The sequence below is a fragment of the Dipodomys spectabilis genome, unplaced genomic scaffold, assembly GCF_019054845.1.
Source record: "Dipodomys spectabilis isolate Male_0828 unplaced genomic scaffold, ASM1905484v1 ptg000517l, whole genome shotgun sequence".
NCBI lineage: Eukaryota > Metazoa > Chordata > Mammalia > Rodentia > Heteromyidae > Dipodomys > Dipodomys spectabilis.
Genome location: NW_024871194.1, coordinates 1,037,914 through 1,063,293, shown reverse-complemented (window position 1 = coordinate 1,063,293; position 25,380 = coordinate 1,037,914). Strand labels below are relative to the sequence as shown.

General features: G+C 47.9%; 2 protein-coding genes across 2 annotated transcripts in view; both read right to left on the bottom strand.

The window, feature by feature from the left end:
- Positions 1-1,354: 1,354 nt before the first annotated feature.
- Positions 1,355-12,179, bottom strand: Bnip1 (BCL2 interacting protein 1). The gene is made up of 6 exons (XM_042670077.1): positions 12,039-12,179; positions 9,664-9,756; positions 6,348-6,439; positions 5,585-5,686; positions 2,967-3,085; positions 1,355-1,596 (listed from the first exon to the last, which is right to left on the bottom strand). Exons 1-6 carry the CDS (start codon positions 12,120-12,122, stop codon positions 1,400-1,402), a joined length of 687 nt encoding a protein of 228 aa, XP_042526011.1. The 5' UTR covers positions 12,123-12,179; the 3' UTR covers positions 1,355-1,399.
- A 5,215-nt stretch (positions 12,180-17,394) lies between these two features.
- The window catches only part of Crebrf (CREB3 regulatory factor), a 62,883-nt gene continuing 54,897 nt past the window's right edge, over positions 17,395-25,380 (bottom strand). The window contains exon 9 of the mRNA XM_042670074.1: positions 17,395-22,967. Coding sequence (XP_042526008.1) covers positions 22,852-22,967 — 116 coding nt within the window. The 3' untranslated portion in view covers positions 17,395-22,851. The remainder of the gene's footprint in view (positions 22,968-25,380) is intronic.

Here is a 25,380-nt window from a genome sequence, read left to right as displayed (position 1 = left end):
TCCGGCCGGCCTCGAGCTGCCACCCTCAGATCTCAGCCTACAGACTGGACTCCGCAACTGCCTCCACTTGGGCTCTTCTCCATTTTACAGACGGGGAAACCGAGGCCTGGGACGTGGCCTGGACTGGGCCGGCAGAACTCAGGCCGGGGGGGCGGGGCCGGGCGGGGCCAGGCCGGGGAGGGCGGGGCCGGGGGGAGGGAGGGCGGGGCCAGGCCGGGCCCGCCACGCATGCGCAGTGCCCAGGACATGCGAAGTGCGGCGGCTGCGCCAGGCTTCCGTGCGGCATGACGTCACAGCACGCTGGAGGCATGTGTGGGCTGGGCGGGAAAAGTTCCTGAGACTAAGGCATGAAGCGGGGGAGGCGTGGCTCACGGGGCAGAGCGCCGGCCTTGAGTGCGGGAGCTGAGCCCCTGGCTGGCCCGCGCGTGCGCACTCGCGTTGGGGGGGGGGGGACTGGCTTCCTAAAGCAGCCGCGTCACGCCGTGAGACACAAGCGAGTTTATTCTGGGATCAGCACGAGTCCCATCACCCTTCCTCACCTCTTCCCCCCCCATCAGGTCTGTCGTGGCCTGCCGTCCCGGGGCTTGAACTCGGGGCCCGGGCGCCGTCCCGGGGCTTGAACTCGGGGCCCGGGCGCCGTCCCGGGGCTTGAACTCGGGGCCCGGGCGCCGTCCCGGGGCTTGAGCTCGGCCCGGGCGCCGTCCCGAGCTTCTTTTGCTCAAGGCCGGCGCTCCACCCCCCAGCCACAGCGCCGCTCCCGGCCTTCTCTGTGTCTGTGGCGCTGCGGACCCGAACCCAGGGCCCCCTGCACGCGAGGCCAGCGCTCTGCCACCGAGCCGCCTTCCCGGCCCCAGATCTGGCTTGGTTCAGACTCAGGAGGGACGTGGGGCGCGGGCGTCCAACGCGGCTGGGCCAGGCCCGGTCCCGGTCCCGGGGCAGCCCGGCCCGGGGCTCTCAGGCAGGGCAGGGCCCGGCGGGGCCGATCCCGGGGCTCTCAGGCAGGGCCCGGCGGGGCGATCCCGGGGCAGCCCGGGGCTCTCAGGCAGGGCCCGGCGGGGCGATCCCGGGGCTGCCCGGGGCTCTCAGGCAGGGCAGGGCCCGGCGGGGCGATCCCGGGGCTGCCCGGGGCTCTCAGGCAGGGCAGGGCCCGGCGGGGCGATCCCGGGGCAGCCCGGCGGGGCTCTCAGGCAGGGCCCGGCGGGGCGATCCCGGGGCTGCCCGGCCCGGGGCTCTCAGGCGGGGCGATCCCGGGGCTGCCCGGGCGGGGCTCTCAGGCAGGGCCCGGCGGGGCGATCCCGGGGCTGCCCGGCCCGGGGCTCTCAGGCAGGGCAGGGCCCGGCGGGGCGATCCCGGGGCTGCCCGGCCCGGGGCTCTCAGGCAGGGCCCGGCGGGCCGGGGCTCACAGGAAGGGGAAGAGGCGCTTCTTGACGATGTAGAGCACCGTGGCGAGGAAGAGGGCCAGCGCCAGGAAGATGAGGAGCTTGTCGGTCAGCTCGCGGCGGTTGTACTTGGTGATGAGCTTGCGGCCCAGCTGGATGGTCCCCGACATGGACTTGAACTCTTCATTGGCGTCCAGGATGGTTCGGGAAGAGTTGGCTGGAGCGGGAGCGGGAGCGACCCGGATTCCGCCTCAGAGGGGCTGGCGGCCACCCTGGCCCCGCCCCAAAGGGGTGGTCCTTCCACAGGCCCCGCCCACGCGGCGGCCCTCCCGAGGCCCCGCCCACGCGGCACGGGCTGCTCATGGGTCACCCAGCAGAAGACCCGGCAGGAAGAGCGAACCCAGCAAATGCACCCCCACGAGCTCTTCTTGTAGTTTACGTTTTTCACTTTCCTTAAATTCATCCTCTCCCCCCCCCCCTTTTTTGTTTTTGCCAGTCCTGGGGCTTGAACTCGGGGCCTGGGCGCTGTCCCTGCGCTTTTGTGCTCAAGGCCAACAGAGTCTAACAGGTGAGCCACGGCTCCACGCCTAGCTTTTTGGGGTGGTTAACTGGAGATGAGCCTCCAGGCGCCGGCTGGCTTTGAACTGTGCTCCTCAGATCTTAGCCTCCAGAGTTGCTGGCATGCACCAGCAAGGCCCAGCTTCTTTTATTTATTTTTGCTAGTTCTGGGGCTTGAACTCAAGGCCTGGGTGCCGTCCCTGAGCTTTTGTGCTCAAGGCTAGCGCTCTACCACTTTGAGCCACAGCTCCATTTCCAGTGTTCTGGTAGTTAATCAGATACAGGAGTCTCACGGACTTTCCTGCCTGGTCCGGCTTTGAACTTCAATCCTCACATCTCAGCCTCCTGAGTAGCTAGGATGTCAGGTGTGGGCCATAGGCTTATTTTTATATTTTGTGCTGGTCCTTGGGCTTGAACTCAGGGCCTGAGTGCTATCCCTTACTTAGTTTTTTTTTTTTTTTTTTGCTCAAGACTGGTGCTTTACTACTTGAGCCACAGCTCCACTTCCAGCTTTCTGGCTGCTCATTGCAGTTAAGAGTCTCCCAGACTTTCCTGCCTGGGCTGGCTTCAAACAGTGATACTCAGATCTCAGCCTCCTGAGTGGCTAAGATTACAGGTGTGCGTCACCAGTGCCGGCTGGCTTTTAAACTGAGATCCAAGCAGTCTTCCTGACAGCCATGGTTCTCAAACTTGCCAGGCCACACGGGACCTAGAGGGTCTGCCCAGTGCTGACTCCCTCAGGGGAGGGTGAGAGGTAGGGTGTGCGTGGGGAGGTCTACCCGCGTCTCACGGGACCCCCTACGGGGTGACTTCTACTGGGGAACCCGGGTGGAGTATAAGGTTAGCACAGCTCCAATAACCAAAAGCAGACATCCGAGCAGCACGTCGCACCCAGGGCAGAGCCCAGCCCTGACGTCATCCCACCCACGATGACGTCAGACTGGGGGGGGCAGCAGAGGTGTGGAAGCGCTGGGCCACAGCCACTCGGGCGACTCTGGGAGACGCTTCCTGCTCCAGGCTTGGCCTTACCTAGCGTGTGCACGGCCTCCTTGCTCTGCTGGACCTGCTGTGACATCATCCTGCTGATCCCCATGAGGCTCTCGGTGATGGCGCTGGAGGTCTGGGCCAGGCTCTCTTTGGTGGTTTTCCTGGAGATCCAGAGGAGAGAGAAGCCACGTCAACAACGGATAGACTTGGATCCGATCGCGCTCAGTGGGGCCGGCCAAGCTCAGAGGGACCAACGGCGTATGCGTTCTGTCACCGGCAGAAGCTGGATCGCAGAGCTCTGCGGGGCTCTAGGCAAAGGCACACAGATTCCAAGGGGGCCCAGGGGGAGGAAGCTGACTCCTCCCAACATCTCAGGTACCAGGCATCCAAACGAACTCCAGGAAATGGAAACACGCTTTTACTGTTTTGCTCATGTTGGTGGTAGTGGTGTTTTGTTATCTTTTGTTTTGCTGCTTTTGAATTTTTTGTTTTTGTCTTGGGGGGGCAAAGGAGAGTACAGACATGAACGAAGGGGGCCTGGGAAGGTGGCTCTGTGGTAGAGTGCTTGCCTAGCATGCATGAAGCTCTGGGTTCGATTCCTCAGCACCACAGACACAGAAAAAGCGGGAAGTGGTGCTGTGGCTCCAGGGGTAGAGTGCTAGCCTTGAGCACAGAGAGGCTCAGGGACAGCGCCCAGGCCCTGAGTTCAAGCCCCAGGAATAACCAAAAAAAAAAAAAAATTCCAAAACAATGTACTCATTACTTATGAAATGTTGACCCTTCTATGCATCACCTTAGTAACAATAAAATTATATATGTACGTATATATATATATATAAAATCAATATTAAGAACTAAAACAATTCCCTTTATAAAGCTCACCACTCAATGGCACCTCATGTTTTCACCTACCTACCTCCTATCACCTAGTGGTAGTTTCTCAGTTTCTCTGCTCTTATTTTTTGAGATTTTTTTTTTTTTTTTTTTTTTTTTTTGCTGGTCCTGGGTTTGAGCCAATCTGCTCGAGGCTAGCATTCTACCACTTGAGCCACAGCGCTACTTCCGGCTTTTTGGTGATTAACTGGAGGAGATAAGAGTCTCACGGGCTTTCCTACCCAGGCTGACTTCAAACCGTGATCCTCAGCTCTCAGCCTCCTGAGTAGCTAGGATGACAGGCGTGAACCACAGGCTCCTGGCTGAGATTTTCTTGATATACATATCCGCTAAAGCTGGCCTGGAATTTCCCATGTAGCCCAGCTGGCCTCAAACACACAATCTCCCTGCATCTGCCTCCCAAGTGCTGGGATTACAGGTGAGCACCACCATACTCGGCTATTTTTAAATGATCTGCTCTGGCTTTTGTGGACTGCAAAGATGGAACAGAAACTGGGGCTTCTGTCTGGAAAGCAAGTCATAGAGAGTCTTAAAAATGTTCATAATCTGGGCTGGGAAGGTGGCTCAGTGGTAGCTTGCCTTGCACACATGAGGCCCTGGGTTCGATTCCTCAGCACCACACTAGTGGAAAAAACAAAAAGCCGGAACTGGTGCTGTGGCTCAAGTGGTAGATCGCTAGCCTTGAGTTGAAGAGCTGAGGGACAGCGCCCAGGCCCAGAGTTCAGGCCCATGACTGGGCCCCCCCCCCCAAAAAAAAAGTTCATAATCTCAGCCGGGCGCTGGTGGGTCACACCTGAAATCATAGCTACTCAGGAGGTTGAGATCTGAGGATCACGGTTCAAAGCCAGCCCGGGAAGGAAAGTCTGTGAGACTCTTATCTCCACTGAACCACTAGAAAACTGGAAGTGGTGCCAAGGCTCAAGTGGTAAAGCACTCGCCTTGAGCTGAAGAGCACAGGGACAGCTCAGGCCCAGAGTTCAAGTCCCACACCGCCCCCCAAAAAAAACCAAAGTTCAAAATCTCAGAAAATAATAAGCCAATAATCTTAGGGAGCATCCCTCAAAAGAACTCCCCCAAATATGGGTGCAGCCTCATGTGCTAAGACCTGCTACTGTGCATAACACGGCTGGCTAATACAATGGAACAGCACACACACTGAACTCAGGGTTAAGAGTGTTAAAACAAGTGGGGGCTGTTGTAATAATACTACAAGAACAAAAGGACAATGAAGTCTACATATCGTGTGGCTTTCGCTCTAAACAATATGGAAGGAAAATAATAGGGGAGATGGTGTGGCAAAAATGAGCAATAAGATTAGACACAGAGTTTTCTCATTTTGGAATTCAGGTTTTGATTTTACCCGTTTGTTTTAAATAAGCCACAGATTTCTTTCAGACTTCAAAATCTACTACGGCCAGGTGCCAGTGGCTCACGCCTGTCATCCTAGCTACTCAGGAGGCTGAGATCTGAGGATCACAGTTCAAAGCCAGCCTGGACAGGAAAGTCCATGAGACTCTGATCTCCAATGAACCACCAGAAAACCGGAAGTGGCGCTGTGGCTCAAGTGGTAGAGCGCCAGCCTTGAGTGAAAGAGCTCAGGAACAGCGCCTAGGCCCTGAGTTCAAGCCCCAGGACTACTACACAAAAAAATAAATAAAAGCTGCTATGCATTCAATGGTATTAAGACGTCAGGCTCAAAGGCAGAGATGCTCTGTGCAGGGGCGCAGGGTTCTGGGGTTCCGAGGCAGGAACCCAGGCGGGGCTACCTTTGCCTCAGGGGACCTCCTCCTTGAAGAAGCTCCGCTTTCTCTAGGTTGTCAATCGCCATTTTGCAGGTGAGATTGGCTTTCCTCCATGAGGTCTGATTGCTGGAAGACAAAAAGAAAAGGGTCACGTGAGCACACGACACTGCGGCAGTACTGCAGAGATGGCGTGTGGCCTAACTTGTGAAGTTTCCACGAGATGAACTACCGGAGAGCAAACACAATCCCCACACAGGGAATCACCCGCGACCCAAGTACTAGCACCCTGCTGGCCAATCACCGGCGTCCTAGCCCTCTCTGATCCCTCCTATACCTGGGCCGGAGACATCAGAGCTTGCATTCGCTGGGGGCGGTGGCCCCAAGGGCTCAAAGCAGAGCTACACACACGTGCGGAGCCGGAGGAGAGAACGTTTGGACTTGGCAGTGATGAAGAAGTTGAGGAAGGCGGGCGCCAGTATCTCCCGCCTGTCATCCTAGCTACTGAGGAGGCTGAGATCTGAGGATCACAGTTCAAGGCCAAGCCAGGCAGGAAAGTCTGGGAGACTCCAATGAACCACCAGAAAGCCAGAAGTGGCGCTGTGGCTCAAGTGGTAGAGTGCTCGCCTTGAGCTGAAGAGCTGAGGGACAGCGCCCAGGCCCAATATATGGAATATTAAGTATATTTTTGTGAACTGCCCACGAGTTGCCTCTCCTTCCCCTCTTCCTCCAACAGAGACCATCCAGCCTAGGTGTAAATGGCACAATCGCATTCCTGAGCCCGGCCTACCTGAGCATCTGCTTTTTGTGGTTCTCTACTTCCTGCAGCAGGATCTGCTTCTCTGATTCCTTGTCCTGCTCCTTAGCAGACTGCTCCAGCTCCTGGAGAGGCGGGAGGGGTAGGGAGCAAGAAGAGCTGGTTGTTACAAGGCCTTTTATTTTTACTTTGTTTTTGGCCAGTCTTGGGGCTTGAACTCAGGGTTTGAGCGCTGTCCCTGAGCTCTTCTTACTCAAGGCTAGCACTCTACCACTTGAGCCACAGCGCCACTTCTGACCTTTTCTGTGTATGTTGTACTGAGGAATCGAACCCAGAGCTTCAAGCATGCTAGACTAGGACTCTATCACTAAGCCACATTCCCAGCCCGAGTTACACGGATTTGAAAAGGCAATATGATCTGGGAACTGGTGGTGGTTCATGACTGTAATCCGAGCCACTCAGAAGACTGAGACTTGAGAATTGTGGTTTGAAACCAGCCTAGGCAGAAAAGTGAGACTTTTTTCCTGCCAGTCCTGAGACTTGCACTCAGGGGTCTGGGTGCTGTCCCTGAACTCCTCTTCCTCAAGGCTGGCACTCTACGACTTAAGCCACAATGCCACTTCTGGCTTTTTCAGTGATTTAATTGGAGATAAGAGGCTCACACTTTCCTTCCCTGGGCTGGCTTCAAAATGTGATCCTCAGATCTCAGCCTCCTGGGTAGCTAGGATGACAGGTGTGAGCCACAGGCACACGGCCACTTCCATCTTTTTGATTTTTCTGGAGATAATGTCTCTTGAGCGGGACACTAGCTACTCAGGAGGCTGAGATCTGAGGATCGTGGTTCAAAGCCAGCCTGGGCAGGAAAGTCTGTGAGATTCTTTTTTTTTTTTTTTTTTGGGTCTGGTCCTGGGGCCTGAACTCTGGGCCTGGGCGCTGTCCCTCAGCTCTTCAGCTCAAGGCTAGCGCTCTACCACTTGAGCCACAGCACCACTTCTGGCTTTTTTCTTTTTGCTTATGTGGTGCTGAGGAATCGAACCCAGGGCCTCATGCATGCAAGGCAAGCGCTTTACCACTGAGCTACCTTCCCAGCTCCAAGTCTGTGAGATTCTTATCTCCAATGAACCATCAGAAAACTGGAAGTGGCACTGTGGCTCAAGTGGTAGAGCGCTCACCTTGAGCAAAAGAAGCTCAGGGACAGCGCCCAGGTCCTGAGTTCAAGCCCCAGGACTGGGCAAACGCAAAACAAAATGAAAAAACCCCAAACACCCAAAAGATCAGCTGGGGTGCAGTGACAGAGGTAGAATGTGAAGCCTGGAGCCGAAGTTGGTTATTTTCAAAATTGCTCTCTAAAAATATCCCAGGTGACATACAAGACAAGGGCACTATTGTTGCCTGGCACAACTGGCTAGCTTTTCTACCAACTTTGGGACAGACTGTCTGTACTTCTAAGCAACAACAAAGTAACTGCTTCTGGGGTGATGTCACTGGAAGAGAACACAGCTCTGACCCATGCAGTGAGCCTGGGGGACCCCACCCACCCAGAAGACACTCACTGGGACCCACGCACCCTGTGAGGGTGCAGCATGCAAACACCACCACTGCATTTTCAGATGGCACCAACGTCCTAGCTGAAGTCAGATGCGAAACAGAAAGGAGGAGTCTGGACAAAGAGCGTGCAAAGCTTTACCTAGGAGAAAGCTGGTGCTAGAGCCGGGCACTGGTGGCTCACACCTGTCATCCTAGCTACTCAGGAGGCTGAGATCTGAGGATCACGGTTCAAACCCAGGCTGGGCAGGAAATTCCGTGAGACTCTTGTCTCCAATAAACCACCAGAAAACCGGAAGTGGTGCTGTGGCTCAAGTGGTAGAGTGCTGGCCTTGAGCTGATGAGCTGAGGGACAGCGCCCAGGCCCTGAGTTCAAGACCCAGGACCCCCCCCCAAAAAAAAAAAAAAAAAAAAAAAAAAAGCTGGTGCTGGCCTGAAGCAGGGAATGAGGGCCTGGGTTGGAAAGGGACAGAGAAAACTGTTGAAATGACCTGTTTTATTTTTTTATTATTTTTTTTTTTTTTATTTTTTATTTTTTTTATTTTTGCTTATGTGGTGCTGAGGAATCGAACCCAGGGCCTCTGACACGCAAGGCAAGCGCTCTACCACTGAGCCAACTTCCCAGCCCCTGAAATGACCTGTTTTAAAGCTATACAAATTCCAACTGAAGCTGGGCACCATGGTTCATGTCTGTCATCATAACTACTCAGAAAGCTGAGATCTGAGGATCGTGGTTCAAAGCCAGCCTGAGCAGGAAAGTCCATTAAGACTCTCATCTCCTAGGGCTGGGAAGGTGGCTTGCCTTGCATGCCTGAGGCCCTGGGTTCAATTCCTCAGCACCACATAAGCAGAAAAAAAAAAGCTGGAAGTGGTGCTGTGGCTCAAGTGGTAGAGCGCTAGTCTTGAGCTGAAGAGCTGAGGGACAGCGCCCAGGCCCAGAGTTCAGGCCCCATGACCAGAACAAAAAAAAAAAAAAAAAAAAAAAAAAAAAAAAAAAAAAAAAGACTCTTATCTCCAATGAATCACAGAAAATTCCAGAAGTGGCACTGTGGCTCAAGTGATAAGAGTGCTAGTCTTGAGCAAAAAGAGCTCAGAGTGTCTAGACCAAGAGTTTAAGCCCCAGGATTGGGGGGAAAAAAAAAAATTCCAATCTGAGCTGGTGATCTAACCAGTGCCTGTAGTTAACACTTGTAATACTACTCAGGAGGCTGAAATCTGAGAATCAGGTCTGAAGGCAGCCCATGCAGGAAAATCCATGAAATTATTATTAGCATTTTTGTTGTCGGTCACTGGGGCTTGAACTCAGGACCTGGGCGCTGTCCCTGAGCTCTTTTGCTCAAGGCTAGTGCTCTACCACTTGGACCCACAGATCCACTACCAGTTTTTGAGTGGTTAACTGGAGATGAGAGGCTCATGGGGACTTTTCTGTGGAGGCTGGCTTCAAACCGTGATCCTCAGATCTCAGCCTCCGCTAGGATTGCCTGGCTGAATGTCTTATTTCTAATGAACCACCAAAAAGCTAAAAATGGAGGTATGGCTAAAGTGGTAAAACACCAGCCTTGAGCACAAAAGCTCAGGGATAGTGCCCAGCCCTGAGTTCAAGCATACGAGCACACACACAAATCCAATCTGCACCTAAAGGCCTGAGTAATTAGTACCTGGAGAGCAGGCTGGAACAGGCTCCTTTACCGTCTAAATGTTTTCCACTGCGTCCGGCTGGCATCCGAAGCCCTATTTGGGAAGATACCCAGGAGCCCTTCACTGTTACTCGTCCTTGGCATTGGAGACCCGCAGCCACACTTACCTGTATTCTGTGCCGTAACTGCTGGAACTTCTCTTTGACTTTTGTGTTCAGCTCAGTAAGTGCACTTAAGGGTCCCGAACAATCGCGAATATCCTGGAAGAAATGGGATGAGAGAAGCGTCATCCCCACTTGACATAAAAGGACTTAAAATGGACTTGACATAAAATGGACTTAAGCTGGGTGTGGTGGCTCATGCCTGTAATCCCAGCTACTCAGGAGGCTGAGATGGGAGGATCTTGGTTCACCTGGCACTGTCCCTTAGCCCTTTTTTTTTTTTTTTTTTCAAGACTAGAGCTCTGGCAAGTGAACCACAGCTCCACTTCTGGCTTTTTGGTGGTTTATTGGAGATAAGAGGCTCACAGACATTTCTGCCTGGGATGGCTTTGAACCCCGATCCTTGTATCCCTTTCATCCTTCCTACCCCCTCTGTTTGTGGGGCTTGAACTCGGGGCCTGGATGCTGTCTCTGAGCTACTTTTTTGTTCAAGGCAAGCACTCTACCACTTTAGCTACAGCTCCACTTCCGGTTTTTCAGTGATTCATTGGAGAGAGAGTCTCATGAGGACTTTCTACCTGGGCTGGCTTTGAACAGCGATCCTCAGATCTCAGCCTCCTGAGGAGCTAGGATGACAGGCGTGAGCCACCAGTGAATCCATAACGTTTTCATCTTCCTTTAATGTGAGCAAACAGAGCATCGTTGTTAGGTGGCTCAGTAGTAGAGTGCTTGTCTGGTGTGTAAAACACCTTGAGCTTGACTGCCAGCAGCATAACAATTTAGTATGCATGTGTATACACGTGTGTGCACACAGACACACGATGTCTGCCTTGACCTATTTTAATTATCAGTGCCTCACGTTTATCAATATGCTATCCAGGCAGCACTTACACATCCAGCAAGGATCGATATCCAAACTGCAAAGCTATAACCTAGATCCTTCCGACTTGAAAACCGAGATGCTAAAGCTGCTGGCAATCTAAGACAGATTCACTTTGTTTGCCTTTGACAAACCATCTGTTATGAGTCACAATGTTTATAGACATGCCAGGGGCAGAATAAAAATGCATGTCTGGAGAGCAATTCAGAATTACTAGGGCCAAGTGTTAGACCTTGGCTTATGAATTCAAATCCTGGCGGGAGCCAATCAGAGCTGTGCACCCTTGAGAAAGTTGCTTAAGTTCTCTGTGCCTCAGTTTTCTCACACGACCTAGGTCAAGATCATATGTCTGTGTAAGGCACTTAGCAGAGAAGCTGTAGCACTGTAAGAGTACAATAACCTGGTTTCGACACCCTTTTCCAGTAAAGGCAAGAGGATACAGAAGGCCGCCTGGGCAACTCAGATAAGTAATGCAAAAAGGTGAGCTTGGCCGAGAAGGTGGCTCAGTGGTAGGGCGCTGGCCTAGCATGCATGAAGCCCTGGGTTCGATTCCTCAGTACCACAGACACAGAGAAAGCTGGAAGTGATGCTGTGGCTCAAGTGGTAGAGCGCTAGCCTTGAGCACAGAGAGGCTCAGGGACAGCGCCCCAGAACCAGCAAAAAAAAAGAGGCAACCTTCTTGTTGTTGTTTTTAATCATTCGTTAACTGATGCCAGTCATGGGGCTTGAACTCAGGGCCCAGGCGCTGTCCCTGAGCTTTTTTGCTTAAGGCTAGCACTCTACCCCTTGAGCCACAGCCCCACTTCCAGCTTGTTGCTGGTTCACTGGGGATAAGTTATGCACTTTCCTGCCTGGGCTGGCTTTGAACAGCGATCCTCTGATCTCAGCCTCCTGAGTAGCTGGGACGACAGGCGTGGATCACCCCTACCTGACAAAACGCTTCATTGTTATTTCTTATCTCAAGCTAGGCTTTTTGCTATGTAGCCCGGTTGGCCTTGAACTCATGACCCTCCTGTCTCAGCCTCTGGAGCGCCAGGATTACAGGCTTGTGCCACCATGCCCTGCCCGGCCATTTCCTTTGCCTTATCTTTCCCTTCTCCTCCCCGCCCCCTTTCTCCTTCTCCCCCCTTCCTTTCCTCTCTCCTGCTCCTTCCTTCCCTCCCTCTCTTTGCTCCTGCGTGTGCATGTGTTGAGGATTGAACCCAGGGCCTTTGCACCTGCTAACCGGGCACGCCACCACTGAGCCCAGGGCCTTTGCACCTGCTAACCGGGCACGCCAGCCCCTCCTGTAACTGTACTCGTATGTGAAAGTCACGGCTCCGGGGCGGTGGGCTGGCCTCGCCCGCGGGCGGGGCGGGTCGCAGGGTGTCTCCCCTCCGGTCCGCGGCGGGAGGCCGGGGGGGGGGGGGGGCAGCGGACGCGGACGCAGGCTGCGAGCCCGGGCCGAGCGCGGAGGAGGCCCGCAGGCCGCGGTCCCGCAGGGGGTCCCCGGGGTGCCTACCTGGATCAGCGCTTTCACCTCCAGGTCGAACCTGACGATCTCCTGGTTGCAGATGCGGACGTGGACGTCCAGGGGGACCGCCATGTTCGGGCCGCCGGCTACGGGTCGCGGCGGCGCCCAGATTCAGACGCGCTTCCGCCCCGCCCCTCCGGGCAGCCCGGCTGCCACGCCCACCGCCACGCCCACCGCCGCCCAGATTCAGACGCGCTTCCGCCCCGCCCCTCCGGGCCGCCCGGCTGCCACGCCCACCGCCACGCCCACCGCCGCCCAGATTCAGACGCGCTTCCGCCCCGCCCCTCCCGGCCGCCCGGCTGCCACGCCCACCGCCACGCCCACCGCTGCCCAGATTCAGACGCGCTTCCGCCCCGCCCCTCCGGGCCGCCCGGCTGCCACGCCCACCGCCACGCCCACCGCTGCCCAGATTCAGACGCGCTTCCGCCCCGCCCCTCCGGGCCGCCCGGCTGCCACGCCCACCGCCACGCCCACCGCCACGCCCACCGCCACACCCACCGCCACGCCCACTGCTGCCCAGATTCAGACGCGCTTCCGCCCCGCCCCTCCGGGCCGCCACGCCCACAGGCCAAGGCAGGGGCGGGACCAGGGCAGGGGCGGGACCAATTATATATATATATAAAGTATGTAATATATATTACATACTTATATTTAATATATGTATTCGTATACTGTTTACAGTATATAACATACATATTGTGTATATGTATATATAAATATATTTGTATCTGACATATAATATATAAAAATGAGATATAAATTATATCTGAATATATTATAAATGTATTACATGTAATATATAAAATATATGTAACATAATATATTAATATATTTACATATACAACATTCATATACAACCTACATAACTACATATTCTATATAATTATATACAGGTTTAATTATATATAATGTATTATATGTAATATGTAGTAGACATACTATCATATAGCATATATGTTCATATAGATACATATCTATATGTATATGATGTAATATGTATATTGATTTATATATACATATATACTTCTATATAATGCATGTATGTCATACATATACATACATACATATAATTTTTAGTGGTGGTACTGGGATTTGAACTCAGGGCCTTGTAGTTATTAGGAAGGCACTCTACCACATGAGCTATTACGCCAGTCTCCAGTCTTTATTTTCTTTTAAACTTTGAAATTGCAGTGTTGTCTACAATGACTATGAATTACAGAGTGAAAGAGAAAATGAACTTGTGTGTGTCAGCCCGTACTAAGGCTTGAACTCAGGGTCTGGGTGCTGTCCCTGAGCTGATGTTCTACCACTTGGTCCACAGCTCCAGTTCTGGCTTTTTTTTTTTTTTTTTAGGTAGTTAACTGGAGAAAAGAGTATCACAGCACTGGCTTAGAACTGTGATCTTCAGATGTCAGCCTCCTGAGCAGCTGGGATTATGGGAATGAATCATCAACTCCTGGCTTGAACATTTTTTTTTTGGTCGGGTGTGGGGCTTGAACTCTGGGCCTGAGTGCTGTTCCTGAGCTCTTCAGCTCAAGGCCAAGGCTCTACCAGTTGAGCCACAGTGCACTTCCAGTTTTCTGAGGGGTTTATTGGAGATAGGGTCTCATGGACTTTCCTGCCTGGGCTGGCTTTGAACTGTGATCCTCAGATCTCAGCCTCCTGAGTAGCTAGGATTATAGGTGTGAGCCACCGGCACCCGGCTACTTGAACTTTTTTCAATGTATGAAATTCAAAGCAGTTCATCTGAGTACTGGCTCTCAGTCCAACAATGTGGATTATGGGATCTTTCTAAAACACACACGTAGGCTGGGAAGGTGGCTCAGTGGTAGAGTGCTTGCCTAGCATGCATGAAGCCCTGGGTTCGATTCCTCAATACCACAGACACAGAAAAAGCTGGAAATGGTAGAGTGCTAGCCTTGAGCAAAAGCAGTTCAGGAACAGTGCCCAGGCCCCAGGATTAACAAAATAAAAAAAAACCCCGCAGATGCTAAGGTACTTCAAGGATTATATCACTTCTATGTCTCCTGGTGGTTTCTTTCTGCGTGTAATTGGTGTGGTTTTGACACTTTATTTTTGGTGCCAGTACTTGAACTCAGTGCCTCTTGGTGGTTCTGCTATGCGAGCTGTACCTCCAGTTCCTTATCTAGTTTTATTATTTTATTTTTTGCCGGTAGTGGGTCTTGAACTCTGGACCAGGGCGCTGTCCCTTAGCTCTTTCAGCTCAAGGCTAGTGCTCTACCACTTGAGCCACAGCGCCACTTCCGGCTTTTTGCTTTTTGCTTATGTGGTGCTGAGGAATCGAACCCAGGGCCTCATGCATGCAAGGCAAGCGCTCTACCACTGAGCCACCTTCCCAGGTGCGCCCCCCCCCTCCTTTTTTAAAATGCTGGTACTAGGGCTTAAACTCAGGGCCTGTGTATTTGTCCCTTAGCTTTTTTGCTTAAGGCTGGCACTCTACCACTCAAGCCACAGCCAATTTCCAGCTGTTTGGTGGTTCACTGGATGTAAGAGTCTCACGGATTTTCCTTCCTGGGCTGGTTTTGAAGAGTGATCCACAGATCCTGAGAAGTTAGGATGACAGGTGTGAGCCACCAGTCCCTGGCTCATTTTCACAGAAACAGAGCATATCTTCAACATATGTCAGCATATGTCAGAGCATATCTTCAACAAATGGTGGTCCTTTTCATTTCGTGATTCAACACAATAATAGTGCAGATTTCATGTGTGTGTGTGTGTGTGTGTGTGTGAGAGAGAGAGATGGGGCTTGAATTCAGGGCCTGGGCACTGTCCCTGTGGGACAGTTTTGCTCAGAGCTAAACACTACCACTTGAGCCACAGCTCTACTTCTGGCTTTTTGATCATTCACTGGAGATGAGACCCATGGACTTTTCTGCCTGGGCTGGCTTTGAACAGTGATCTTCAGATGTCAGGCTCCTGAGTAGCTGGGATCACAGGTATGAGCTGCTTGGCTTCCAGTGTCTCCCTGGCTCTTGTTGCCGTATTTCTCATACTAAATTGTCATATACAAGTCTAGTTCCAGACTTGCCACTGTTTTACTGGTCTGTCCTCTATCCATACACAAAATGACACTAATTGTATATGAGTTTTGATATCCACTACTAAACTCAATTTATCCCCTCCTCTACCTCCCAGCTATAATTTTTCCTCACCAAAATAACACGTGTGAAGTCTGAAATCCCATATTATTAGGCTGCCATCCTATTTGTATGTAGCTTAGTACTGACAACTGTTATCAGTTCCTGTTTGAGAACTTGCTATACCTTCCCATGTGTCCAAAGGCCTTTGTTTTTGCATTCTTCAGGTTTCTTTATCTAGACTTTAATATAGGTCCTGTCACTACTGGCAATATATTTTTATTATTATTATAAGGGTGATGTACAGAGGGATTTAGAGACAATTATTTTAAGAGTATGGAAAATTTTTTTTTTTAAACAAACAGGTTGACATTCAACTCAGTCCTATGTTTTGGACCCTTGAATAGAAAGCTATTTAAAATAGTAGAGCAAACACAAAGCCAGCTCAGGGCAGATCTGTTCAATGCACCCTGGGGGGTGGTGTGTCTTTCTCCCATGATGCTCCTTGTTGAAGGAATCCCTAGACCACCATGTCTCCAATTATAGGAGGTTGGCCTTATAGATTTTTTTTTTGTTTTTGTTTTCTGATTCTAAGTTTATTTGGACTTATTTCCAAATACTGCCTGTGACGTGGCCAAGAAGAAAATGGATCGTTCCTATGGAGCTGAAATTGTAACCTGGGTCTGGGGCTGGTTCCTCTCTCTGGTCCGAGTCTCATCAGACTCTTCTGTACCATGCACTTGACCATGAGCCTCAGTACTGGGCCCTAGAGGAAGCAGCTGAGTTCCCTAACTGGAAAGTGTTGAGCAGAGACTAAAGGAATGCTGTACCCTACTCCTGAGGACATTTAATACCTTCTATTCTGAATCTTCTAAGCTGGGATAGGACAGTATTTCTCTCAACTGTTCTGCCTTGAATCTTTCAAATTCTTCATTACAGTGTAGCTAGAGGGCTCAATGAGGAGGAGGAGGAGGGAGAGGAGGAAGGGGAGGTGGAATGGAATGGCTTTTCTAATTGCTTCTACCCACATAAGGACATTGTTTCCTGTGCCGGTCCTGAGGCTTGAACTCAGGGCCTGCGCACTGTTCCTGAACTTTTTTTGCTCACTGCTAATGCTCTACTACTTAAGCCACAACTCCTCTTCCGGCTTTTTTTTTTTTTTTTTCCTCAGTGGTTCATTAGAGCTGGGAGTCTTACAGATTTTCCTGGTCAGGCTGACTTCAAACCACGATTCCCAGGATCTCAGCCTCCTGAGGAGCTAGGATGACAGGCATGAGCCTGTGATCCCAGGCTAAGACTTCATTTTTTTGCTTGTCATGGGGTTTGAACTCTGTCCCTGAGCTCTTTGTGCTCAAAGCTAGTGCTCCATCAAGTAAGCCACAGCACCATTTCCAGTTTTCTGGTGGCTCACTAGAGGTAAGAGACTCACAGACTTTCCTGCCTGGGCTGGCTTTGAACCACAATCCTCCACATGTCAGCCTCCTGAGTAGCTAGGATGACAGGTGTAAGCTCTTACAATGGCTTTTGCTCCAGGGCCCTGTGTTCGCACTTTCCTTAGGCCTGGATATATTATTCATTAGAATGATGAAAACACACAGACACGTACTATTATTTCAAATCAGGAGAAACCTCAAATGTTTTATTTTTTTTTCTCCGAGATATCATGTGCCCAAAGATTCAAAGAGGACAAAGTAGAAGCTGTTCTCTTATGAAGAATACAAATGCTTTATATCCATTCGAGAAGTCTATATTGTAGCTAAATGTCATTGAAATATTGAAAAGTTAGTCTGAAGTGTCAAGAAAAGACCAACAGGGGGCGCAGTGGGCGGCTGGCTGCTGTGTGGGGTTGAGGGGCTCCTTTGGGATCCGTTGTCTTCAGAAGTGGATGGCTGTGGGGTGGGGGGTGGGGGGTGGGGGGAACATAGGCGAGGGGAGACGTAGGAGAGAAGAGAAAGGAAGAGGGAAAATACAAGGCAAACCATTTCAAACCTTTTCATCTTCTTTTTTATTTTAAATTACAAAGGATGTTGCATACACTGTGAAATCTGCATCTGACTAGAAATGCTTCCGGGTTGCAGAGGACAGAGACCCAAGGCAACTTTGTGCATTGAATTGCCTTTTCTTCTGAAAAATGAAAAAAAAACAAAAAAACAACCAAAACCAAACATACATATAAACAAACAACAACAACAAGAACCCGGCACAACTATGAACCAACATTTGAGTCATTTTTTTTTTGTTTTTTAAAACAGCTCATGCGCCAACGAGAGAAAATTCTTTCTAGACAAGAGACAAAACTGAATCTCATAAAAAAAGGGGCATAACTCCAGTTGGGAAGGGAAGGGGAAAGCAATTAACCGCAACTACAGAATGTCGATGATAGCATTACAAATAGGACCCTAAGCAACTATGCAAAGATGGCCACGTTGTCGGAACAAATGCTTTCAATTCTTGCCCTTCTAAACTCTTCTCTTGCGGCTTCTGTCCTGTCGCTATGCACACAGAGGCTAGGCTACAGGACAGATCCTGGGGAGAGAAGGTTAAAATAATAATAACAACAATAATAAAAGCCAGCAGTGTAATACAATGTCATAAAAACACGTGGTGGGAAGGCAGTTACAGTACACAATACATTATTTCTGTTATTTGGTTCTGCAAAAAGAAAGAAAGGGTGAAAAGGCAAGCCACAGTATTCCTGGGCACCCAGAATGGACTCGACTACACCACTGTGTGTGAACGAAAGAGGCAAAGCGAAGTTCACCCAAACTTGGCACATGGAAATACCCACAATGCTCTCGGCTCAGCCACCATGTCTTCGGGTCCAAACACCCATTTGGAAATGCTTAACAAGCTTTGAACCGCTCAGCCCACCTCTGTACTTTCTTGTTTCTCAACAGTAACAAAAAAAGAGAGAACCGTTTGGCATAGTTTGGTTTCTAGGTGTCGTTGCTACCATTTCAGTCTGTCTGTTAAGCAGGAGGACTATGCTTCAACACATAATCCTGCTTGTCAGGGGTAAGCGTGGAAATTCTCAGTAGTACATTTCGCCATCTTTCTCCAACCAGGGGCTAAATTATTTGTTTCACACTATGAAACCACCATTCCTACCAGTGGACATACGGATGCATCCAGATGCATTTGAAATATTAAAACAACAACAACAACACGAAGTCATCTTCTCATAATGCCCTGCAGAAGATTACGAAGGTTACAAAAGAATCCACAAGTGGTACGGCACTGGAGGAGACGTGTCAGTCACGATTTAAGGGAAGAATTAAGTGTGCGGTTCTGTGCAAAGTAGCAGAAGCGGCTTCCGTTTCACCACAGACTTCAGGAGAACGAATCACACTGAAAGCATTCATTCAATGTGTTCTCGAAATTCAAGTTTCAAGACTTGGAGAGATGCTAACGTTGGTAGGTACTTAACTAGAAAACACTTGAGACAAGAGTTTTTAGGAAGACTCTAGAAAGGAAAGGAACACAAGTTTTGCTTTTTGTTAAATTTCTGCTGAAGGCAACTTGAATCCGTTTCTGAGGAACTAAATCTTAGCAGCTAAAAAAAAAAAAAAAAAAAAAAAAAAGTATGCTTTTTTTTTTTTTTTTAAACGTATGGAAGTAAAGAAAAGCACATCCATGCTGGACATATTGGTGAATAAACTAACAGCTTTATTAATGAAGGCAAACATCAGATAATCGTCTGAATATTATATATATATATATATAAAAGAAATTCATACTAACAGCATTGTATTTCAAAAGTACTATACTTCTTTTTCTTTGAAAGAGACTTGTCATCTGTTGTATAAAACCAACAAAAAAAAATGGGCACTCTTCTCCTAAAAAGTTATGGAAAAGGAAAGTAGTCGATTTCAAGCAGATGAATTGAACACACCTTTCTTTAACTTGTAGACTATTGCTAAGAAGCAAATCAAGTCAAGCCGTCGGAAAGATGTAGAACAAATTCATGAAAGGCAGAAGAGAAGGGATGTAGTGAAATGACTGTGAATCTTTCCCCCACTTCAGATCAAAGACCATTCAAAAAAAAAAAAAAACCTGGCCTTTCATACAAGTATAAAAGAACTACAAAGAGAGGGAATGTGAAACCTCACTGTGGGAAAACCCTTCGTGAAGCATTTGTGGTAGCTCAGATTCTCTCACCAAAAGGGACATGGAAGGGAATGACTATGTTTAGTTTCAAATGTACAAGTAAGGCACAATATCAAGCCAGGTCGTCATCAGTCGTGAAGGTCGCAGGAAGGGACAGAGATCATACATGGTACAGTAGGACAAGCATTCATGTCGGACTGAGCACGTGTGGCGCCCGATTGGTAACCAGACAAGATCTGGACAAGACTGAGCAACTGGACAGCATGCTTTCATAGGGAGACAAACTCTACAAAAAAAAATCCAGTGTATCTGAAACTAGGAAGAAAAGTTTTCTGTTGCTTTTTTTTTTTCTCTTCAATCATAGTAGTAGTAGTACTAGAGTCGAAAGTGTATCATCGCCTTTTGGAACAATGGGTTTGTTTGAGGTGAATTTCACAAGGTTCTGGACTTCACTATGAGCAATCCTGGATACCATGTATGAACACAAGACACCCTTTAGAGAGTTCTTCTCTACTGATCATCACCCAAAAATACATGCTACGGTTTTCAAAAAAACAGAACATGTACAACTGTTGGGGTTTTTACATTACCGTACAAGATGTGTGTGTGTGTGTGTGTGTGTGTGTGTGTGTGAAATACACGAAACATACATATCTTAATGACAATAGAGGAAGCAAGATTATTACTGGCATTAAAATACAACCATTTCTAGACGGTTTTAAATGCCACAGAGTCCCCTGGTTAAAATGTAAAGCTGCACAGCTTGCTTGGGTCATCTTGAAGATAAAGTTAAGATCACAAGAGCATTCACCTTCCACTCTACATTTTACTGCCAGGTTTTTATTTAGATCAAGTATCAGTGTAGCATTCTGACCAGCCCAGAGTTAGCAGCAAATGGCAGGAATCATATAAAATGCAAATTTTTTTAAACAAAGTGCTTTTCTAAGATATACATACATATATAAATAGGTACAAAATAAAGTGTCAACATTAAAAAGCTCAACTATTTAAAAGCTTTGAACTATTTAACTTAAGTCATACATATAAAAACACTGAAATGCAAGGATAGGGAATCTACTAAACAGATTCAAAGTCTTTTTTTTTGTTTTCTTTTGTTTTTTGTTTTTGAAATGCAAGACCAAAAAATCAAATTCTGGTTTGCAGACAAGAAAAAAGTATCAAAAAACCAGAATTTCTAACAGAGCAGCTAGAAAGGGGGCAATTTTATAAACCTCGTCAGCTGAATGTCTATCACGCAGTGATTTTCACCTGACTGCTTTGGAACACTTTTCCATTTCCCAGATACACACGCTGTGGAAACCTCACAAGCTTTTCCTGTACTTTTTCCTTTTCGCATCTAGAAAGGAAACAGTGAGCTGATGAACTTGAACGCGTCAGCCACTGAGATTTGCCCTTCTCATCCGTTCAATGTGAATGCACGAGCGGGCACATTTCCACTAAACATGGAGGACAATCTTGAGGGTTATATAGTTCAGCTATTATGTCAAGCCAATCCTCCTCAGTTTTTATCTCCAGATGTCAAAGAAGCTAGAGGGCCTGTTGGGTTGTTATTGTGTGTTCTAGAAGTGAACCTTCATGTGCTATGTAACTTCATGTGCTGTCACTTACAAATGGAGAGAAAGAAGGGAGCGGGAGGAGGAAGAAAGGAACCACGCTGTACAGATTAGAATGAAGACAGTAAATTCTACCATCAGGTAATGGAGAGATAGGTGTTTTCCCAGTGGTTAGGTCTGAAATTTTTGGTTTTCTTGCTGTTTCTGTGTGTGTGTGTGTGTCATACTTTTTCCCCCTTTTTAAGTACAGTTTGGAAACCACTAGGTTTCGGAGCAAACGAAAAGATTTGAGAGTAAACTGAAGGAACAGATGGAAAGATCTGTGGGGTAGGTTTATAATGCTGCCTGGACAGAAGGAATTCTCATCAAGAGGTAAAGCTCGAACATGGCTACATGGACTACAGAAGCTGTTCGATGTGAGCCAAAAAAGAGCACCTAAAAACTAAAAATGTGTCAACGTCTCCCAGTTCTAGAAACTATAGAAGAATAAGTCACATGTAAGTTTGAAGAAGCTAGTTTGAAAATACCTGTACAAAAATATAAAAATCTATAAAGTTTTCTGTTTCTGTTGTAAGCTTGTGTTGATCTTTGAAAATATTACATGCACAGTAATACATCGATTGGAAAAGTGGCAACTAAAGAATTAGATAGTTTTAGCTTTTTTTTTCTCTCTTTACAGATATATATATATACACACAATACAATAAAAATAATCTGTATTTTGGTTGTTTGGTGGAAGTATACTACAATAAGCTAAATAAACTTTTGTCATCTTCAAAGTCAAAAACTTTATCAATAGCTTAATAAAATGAAATATATTAAAATTTCCTACAGTTAAGTGCAGAAATAAAAAGACTTACAGACACCTAAATGGCTACCAACTTACCTATTATGGAAGCAACTAGAGGAACAGCAAAATAATATATCTGTATGTACGGATGCTCCTTCTATAGATAATTGGACCCAAACAGAAATAAGATTCACAGTTCAGTAAGATCCCAACCCTGACCTTTTAGGTTTTGCTCCTTTTTTCATACATTCATACAGTATCATGTAAGCTGTGCAAAACTTTACTTAGACTGGCAGTTTGCCATATCAGTTGCATTTGTCTTTGGTACAAAAAAATAAAACAATCGCAATAATGTGCAAGTATTTGTCTTCTTCCGGTCAAGTACCGAAATAGGAGTTTTCTAGAGCCATCTTTTTTTTTTTGTTGTTGGTTTTTTTTTTTTATATACAATACAAAGACTCTGTGGCATATATCTACATTTCAACATAGTCCTATATACATTCAAAAAATTTGAAAAAGTTTGGAACAAAAAAAAACAGTTAAACCCCGTAAGTTTTCCATCTATATATCTTAATTTTTTCCTCGTTAAGGGTTTTCATCATACAAAATATTACCAGTTTTAGAGTTTCCCAAAATACAAGGCACAAAGAATATGCTTTTTTCTTACTTGCACAGACATCTGTATATATTTATAGATATATATTTATATATGATATTGAGCTCTGGAGTTGAACGTCTACCATGGCACTCAAACATGAGTGCCGGGTGAGCCATGTACAAGTGAGATTAATGGCTGTGGAAAATTAGGACAGAAAGCAATAATTCTAAAAACAATCTAAATGGACTGTTTAAAAAAAATGCTTCCTTAATATTTTTGAGTGATTCAGAGCATAAACCTGCCATCATGCTTGGCATTATACTGAGCTATGCACCCTCCCAAAATGTTTTCCCTTCAATGCGTATGTGCAACTTACACCTTGATGTTTACTTAGCATGTGAGCTCCACTGCTAATGCCAGTAGCAGGTGTAATGGAGGTTTATGTTCTGAAATGCGATAATCAAGTATTTTGGATCATGCTTCACTTATGCTACAAGTTCTTAAAACAATGTAACCTAATCATAAATGTTTACATAATGCTAACTGACATGCAGAACAGAATGAAAATATACAATGGATAACGTGAGAAAAACAAATAGACAGACACTTCTGACCAGTGGTCCAGTAGGGCTGGCTACACTTTTGATGCTGGTATTCGCAGTCCCACCAGGCCACCGGTAGGGTTGCCTTCTGCCGTCTTCTCTAACACTTGGTTAACAAATTCTGAGGTTTGCCCAGCAACTGGGAGGCCTGTGGAGAATAAAATGCACACCTGAACACACAATGAAGAAGGCATACCGAAAAGGGAAGGAATAGCTAACACTTGAGGGCCAGGTGGACCTCAGCTCGATGATACTGGCCCCAAAACAGTGCTCTGCTACTTGTAACCACAGCCCAGAACATCCTTTGACCCATCACACTTGACTGCGCCATGGTTAAGAACAGAAAAGTGACACCAAGAATAACCACGAAGAATATGCTGGGCATGGTCATGCACCCCTGTAATCCCATCACTTGTGGGAGGCGGCGATCAGTCTTTGCAGACAGACTTTGTCTTAAAAAAGAAAAAGTAGATAAAGCCGGGCACCGGTGGCTCACACCTGTCACCCTAGCTACTCAGGAGGCTGAGAGCTGAGGATCATGGTTTAACACCAGCCCGGGCAGGAAAGTCCGAGCCTCTTATCTCCAATAAAGTACCAGAAAACTGGAGGTGGCGCTGTGGCTCAAGTGGTAGAGCGTTTGCCTTGAGCTGACGAGCTCGGGGACAGTGCCCAGGCCCAGAATTCAAGCCCCACAATTGACAAAAAAAAAAAAAAAAAAAAGTAGAATGACCACTGGAGAATAGCTAATCACAGTTTAAAGTTGGGGAGACGGTAAGTAGAAGAGTCTAGACCCAAAGCCCGAGCCTGCCACAAGGTGCTGCTTTCCCATTTCTAGGAGCCAGGCCCTGCCCCTCGCCTTAATGTCATGTGATTCCTAGGCTGGATTCAACCTGCAACTGAAACTAGATCTGAAGGCTCTGGTTAGTCATTAAAAAAAAATTACTGCATACAATTTATGTTCCTTAGAAATGAGAATGACTAAGAAAATGAAAGATGTACAGTAAGGCCAAGAATACTTGGAATCAATAAACGCTTACTATCAATAAATTAAAATCCTTACAACCAATAAATCAAACTCTTGAGGAAAAGAAAGCCAGGTGTGGTGGCACCAGTACCAGAAAACCACGTTCTCCAGTGTGTTGATGAGGCCAGCCTGGAATATAACCCAGAAAGACTCTGTCCTCCCTGACCCCCACTACAAAGACAACCAAGCAAACACAAAACTGGCTTGGGAATGGACATATATTCATTTATGGACATACATTCACTTAGCTCTACAAAGAAGAATTGCTATACAAATATTGACTTTGCTGGGCACAGGAAGCACAAGCCTGTCATCCTACCTACTCAGGAGGCTGAGCACCCAGGATTGTGCTTGGAAGCCAGCTCACACAGGAAAGTCTTTGAGTCTCTGATCTCCAATTAAAGACCCGAAAAGCCAGAGTGGAACTGTGGCTCCCGAAAAGCCAGAGTGGAACTGTGGCTCAAGTGATGGCCTGCTAGCCTTGAGCACTGAGTTCAAGCTCCAGGGCAGGCACGTACACAGAAAAATGACTGATTTCCCCATAACCATTTCACCATAACCATCACTGACAAATGACAAGATGGTGAGTGCTGGAAATAAAATGACAAGTGATGAATTCTTGCCAAAAAAACCCAAACAAACTCAACTGTATCTTGTCATGAGGGAACCTTAAATCCAAACACTGGCACAATTTAGGAAATCAAAACCTGGATTTGGGGGGCTGGGAAGATGGCTCAGTGGTAAAGCGCTTGCCTTCCATGCATGAGGCCCTGGGTTCGATTCCCCAGCACCACATAAGAAAAAAAAGCCAGAAGTGGCGCTATAGCTCAAGTGGTAGAGCGCTAGCCTTGAGCTGAAGAGCTGAGGGACAGCACCCAGGCCCAGAGTTCAGGTCCCACGACCAGACCCAAAAAACAAAAACAAAAACAACACCTGGATTTGTCATTGAAAAAAGACCAACAACTCTGAGGGAGCTTATTGTTGGATTAGTGTATTACCGTATGTATTCAAGGAGACAAAAGAGATGTAAGTAGATGCAATGAGCAATTGCAAATACATCAGAGACAAGGGCATACAATACATGACTACTGGAGCAATATTAAAACAGACTCCACATGAAATATTAGGTCGATACTCAAGTACATGGATATAATAGTGGTATCACAGCTGAGCTTGAGAATGTCTTTGTTTTCTAGATACATGTCAAAATAGGAATACAGAATCACGATGTTTATAAGTTACCCGAATATACACCATCTGCCCGATATACACATGGGCAGGAGCAGAAGTAAAACAAATGTTAAAAAGTATTAGCAGCTTGTGGGGGGGGGGGGGTTGGGAGAGGGAGAAAGAGAGAGGAGAGGGATGGAGGGGGAAGAGGGGAGGGAGGGAGGAAAGACTGATATACTAACAGCATCTGATTGTTTCCTTTCTCTGTGTGTGTGTGTGGGGGGGGGGGGTAAGGGTACTGAGACTTGAACTCTCGGCCTTGAACTCTCACTGACTTTTTTGCTCATGCCTGGTGCTCTACCATTTC

Bases quoted from the DNA above. Each gene is read 5' to 3' on its own strand.
- Bnip1 (XM_042670077.1), bottom strand. From the start codon at position 12,122: ATGGCGGTCCCCCTGGACGTCCACGTCCGCATCTGCAACCAGGAGATC. The intron at 5,687-6,347 runs GTAGGCCGGGCT...TTTGTCTTCCAG, and splicing joins CACAAAAAGCAGATGCTCAG to CAATCAGACCTCATGGAGGA. The intron at 1,597-2,966 runs GTAAGGCCAAGC...CTCCCGCTCCAG, and splicing joins GGAGGCCGTGCACACGCTAG to CCAACTCTTCCCGAACCATC.